Here is a 4,026-nt window from a genome sequence, read left to right on the forward strand (position 1 = left end):
GCTACTAAAGTACAATATTGGAGAGGAAGGTCTCAGGTACAAACCAAGATCAGGAATACCAAGATGGTTTATTATTCAAAAGGGTCACAAAAAAAAAAAAAAAAAAAAAAAAAAAAATTGGGTAAAATAAAATAAAAGGGAAATCCAGGATTATTCGGATATCACACGGAATCACAAACCTTGAAACAGATTCTGACCCTAACCCGAAATTAACGAAACAGTATTCTTTACAGTTCCAAAACATGTAGAAAGAATGAATATAATTAATTTTGTTGCCTTTATTAATTTATGCTACAACTTTTTTCGATTTATGAAAAGCATCAAGTTTCTAAATAAAACCAAGAACTTAAATTAAATTAGAACATTAAATTTCTAATTATTTTGGATTTGATAAACAAGATTCAATGATATTCCTTTTAATTTAACTGTGTCATTACATGGGACCTAAGGCCTCTTGCTTGACTCCAGTTAATAGGATGGTCTAAATCTCTCATATGTACAAAATAATGCATTTCGATTATTTGACCCAGTTTCTCACCAGAATATTATTGATGTTGCTTGAGACGCTGTCGAAGAGATTTGCCGGTCTGTCCGCGTAATAAGATATTTATCACACTTTTTGGCAAGGAATTTCATTATGTTCATGGGCCCATGGAAAGATCTTTAGGAGAATTTTTTGATTACTAACTCTGACGATATTAAGTTACTTGAAAACAACTCATTTATGTTAAAAAGCTTTAAAATTCTAGGAATATCTAAAAACCTTTCATCATAAGGTAATTTTAGAATGTTATGCTTACTAAATTCAAGTTTGTCATTAGTTGAATAAAATGTTTTTCTAGCTCTTTTCCATGCCACATCTACAAAAGTCCTTGGGTATTTAAGTTTCAATGCAATATCATAAATAGTTTTAAATTGCATCTACTGTGATTTTTTAAGCAGAATATATATATATATATATATATATATATAGTATATATATATATATATATATATATATATATATGAATAATTATCACATCGAACCGTGATCCATTTATATATCAATTCAAGCTACAAATGTCCTTTAATATCTAAATTCACTTTACCTCCCAAATGATATATTTTCATATATGTACCGAAGGGGAATTTTTTAATTGATAATAATTTCGTCCCCCCATGGGATCGAACCACCACTTGGACGGTGGTTCGATCCCATGGGGGGACGAATTATTATCAATTAAAAAATTCCCCTTCGGTACATATATGAAAATATATCATTTGGGAGGTAAAGTGAATTTAGATATTAAAGGACATTTGTAGCTTGAATTGATATATATATATATATATATATATATATATATATATATATATATATATATATATATATATATATTGGATTCAGCGCTGTGATTGGACTAGCATCTGATAATCACCCTGATTTGTCCTCAAGACGTGGAGTTGTGCCTTGCTTGGCCAGAGGAGAATTAACATACGAAGAAGTTGCTAGGAATATTAGTGTGCATCGGTTAGGATATTCTTTCATTTTGCCTTTCTCTTCCTATCTGGACCCCCTCCGTTTTGTGTTTGAATGTGTTGGTTTCTTTTATTAGTTGTGTATTTGGGATTTGTTTAGTGGTTATTTAAGCGTGAGTGTTATTCATATATTTTTGTATTATAAGAGGTTCAGGTGTAATTTCTGCCTAACGAGTTATGTATCAAATTTAAGTGATTTTTCTTAAGTGTTTATTCTCACCCCTGAATTGATTTTGCACACTGTGGTTTAATGTTGCGGTACGATTTCACACCTTGTGAATTTCGTATACTGTTAAGTGAATGCAGATGTAACCTATAATTTAATAAGCGTATCCCGGTATGTAGTGATGAATTAGTTTCACTGACCACTAGTTTATCTTCGACTTTGATACTTATACAAGGCGCTGTTTTTCCTTTCACGTTGCCACATTTGCAGTGAGACACCTTTCCTGGATTAGTAATTTTGCCTCGGATGTACTTTCCCTCATTCAGTTTGTTATTATAGACTCATAAAATTTAAGCCACCAGTTGTTTTCAAGTACATAAAGCCTTAGTTAAATACTTTACATCAGAGGATAGTAATATTTATCACCTTAAAAAAATACTGTATATTATCAACTTTTAGGCATAAAAGAGATCCTAGAAGCGCGAGAGCTGAAGTTATCATAACATAAACAGATGACATATACTTAAAGTAAGAGATGACTAGAGAACTGCTTTCTTCACTTACTAACTTCTAACCTGTCACGTGAGATCACCCGTTAGAACTTGTGGAATATAAAGTGTAAAGTGGAATGACCAAATATACACAGGATAAGTGGAGTTAGGAAAAAGTCAATTGATAACAAAACCCGTCATTTTTTTATCTCTTATCGGTTAATGGTCGATGGTAAAGGCACCCAGGAGGCAGGCACAGCTAGCGGGCAGCTTGAAGTTCTCGATGACGAAGGGGAAGTACTTGTCGTAGGGGTCGTAGACGAGGAACCTGTGGTAGACTGACTTCTGGAGGCACTTGGATTCATAACACACCGGGACTTTAGGGCATTCTTCTCCTGAAGTCGAACACTCTTCGATACGCGTCGTCTGTGTGAGGGTCTTGTAATGCGTGTCGATGTTGTTGACGATGACCCTCCACTTGCCCTTGGTGTTCTTGGCCCTCAGGGGCTGCACGTAGGCAGTCTCTGAAGGGCAAAGGTAGGTTTCCTCGTCCAGGGCGCTCGGGCGCTCGACGGAGAGCTTCGTGTCGAGGTCGGCGACGTCTGCGTAGAGTGCGATGACCTTCGAGAAGTGGTAGTTGACTGCTTCCTCCACCTCGTACATCGGGTACTCCTCGTCCTCGAGGCACCAGGGCTTGGTTGTGTTCTCTGCGCATGCAGGGTCTGCGTAAGGGTCCTCGTAAGATGCTTGTGGGTGGTAAGAAGGCGCGGGATGATAGGAAGGTTGATGGGCGCCGTAAGTGACATGAGAGGTCACCCTAGGTAATTTATCTGATACGGCCACGCCTATTAGAGCAGAGATGAGAAGAGGGAACGCCATCTGTAATGCGCCATTACATGTTAATAACACATCGGAAGTGAGCATTTGGCCAACTAGGCATCAGATGCAAGTATATACTCTCCTAATTTCACCGTTAGACTGTGGAACAGTCTCCCTGAGGAGGTCTTCCAACTGGAACTTCCAAAGGTCAAGCGAAGATGCAACATGACTCCCCAAATAGAATTCTTCTCGCATTCTAATAACTTATTGAAATATACATTTATTATTTACTTAATCTAATTTTTTTCTTTTTTAATAAGTGAAACATCTTCATTCTGTTATCGCCTTTACCTCTTCGCACCTTCTTCCTACTGAACACCATATTATTTGGGAGCTTGAAGACTGTCAAGTCAATGGCCCCTGTAGGATTGTTCCACAGGAGTAGAGTTCATTTTCATAGAATATAGCATAATAATCATGATGGTTTAAATATAATAAAACTTTAAAACAAAACTCAAGAAGCTTGACTCTGAAGTGAGACTAATGGTCTCACCTTTCTCGAGGAACTGGAAGACTTTACCCCGAAAATTCTCTAATATAAAAAGAAGAAAAAAAGACTCACCAGAGACTTTAACACCGCCATCACGCAACTCCAGCTCTCTCTCTCTCTTCGCCTCGAGATAGAAAGAATGAATGTGGTGAGGCTGAACGGCTAGTGTCTTATATATCCAGAGTAAATGTATGCACCGTAGACCAAATATCACGTAATAGAACCTAGCGTGGTCTATGTAGATACAACTGCGGTTTGCCGTGTGGTGACATATGGCATTTGCCATCACATCGCAACGGAGCGATTTGATAATCATCGATTCGTAAAGGTTGAGTTTTAGCGCGAGGTGAAGCATGGCATAGTAATACTCCTGCCTCTGAAACTACTGGAGTTACTTGTTATTTACTTCTCACACACGCAACTATACATACACATCAATATATATGAATATATATATATATATATATATATATATATATATATAT

The 4,026-nt window shown here is 36.7% G+C and overlaps 1 protein-coding gene across 1 annotated transcript; it reads right to left on the reverse strand.

Moving 5' to 3' along the window:
- Window positions 1-2,108: 2,108 nt before the first annotated feature.
- LOC135220155 (neurotrophin 1-like) lies at window positions 2,109-3,713 on the reverse strand. Its single transcript, XM_064257446.1, has 2 exons — window positions 3,614-3,713; window positions 2,109-3,051 (listed from the first exon to the last, which is right to left on the reverse strand). The coding sequence occupies exons 1-2, from the start codon at window positions 3,632-3,634 to the stop codon at window positions 2,392-2,394; spliced, it is 681 nt and encodes a 226-aa protein (XP_064113516.1). The 5' UTR covers window positions 3,635-3,713; the 3' UTR covers window positions 2,109-2,391.
- Between the last annotated feature and the right edge of the window lie 313 nt (window positions 3,714-4,026).

Source organism: Macrobrachium nipponense, chromosome 1 (genome assembly GCF_015104395.2).
Source record: "Macrobrachium nipponense isolate FS-2020 chromosome 1, ASM1510439v2, whole genome shotgun sequence".
Lineage (NCBI taxonomy): Eukaryota > Metazoa > Arthropoda > Malacostraca > Decapoda > Palaemonidae > Macrobrachium > Macrobrachium nipponense.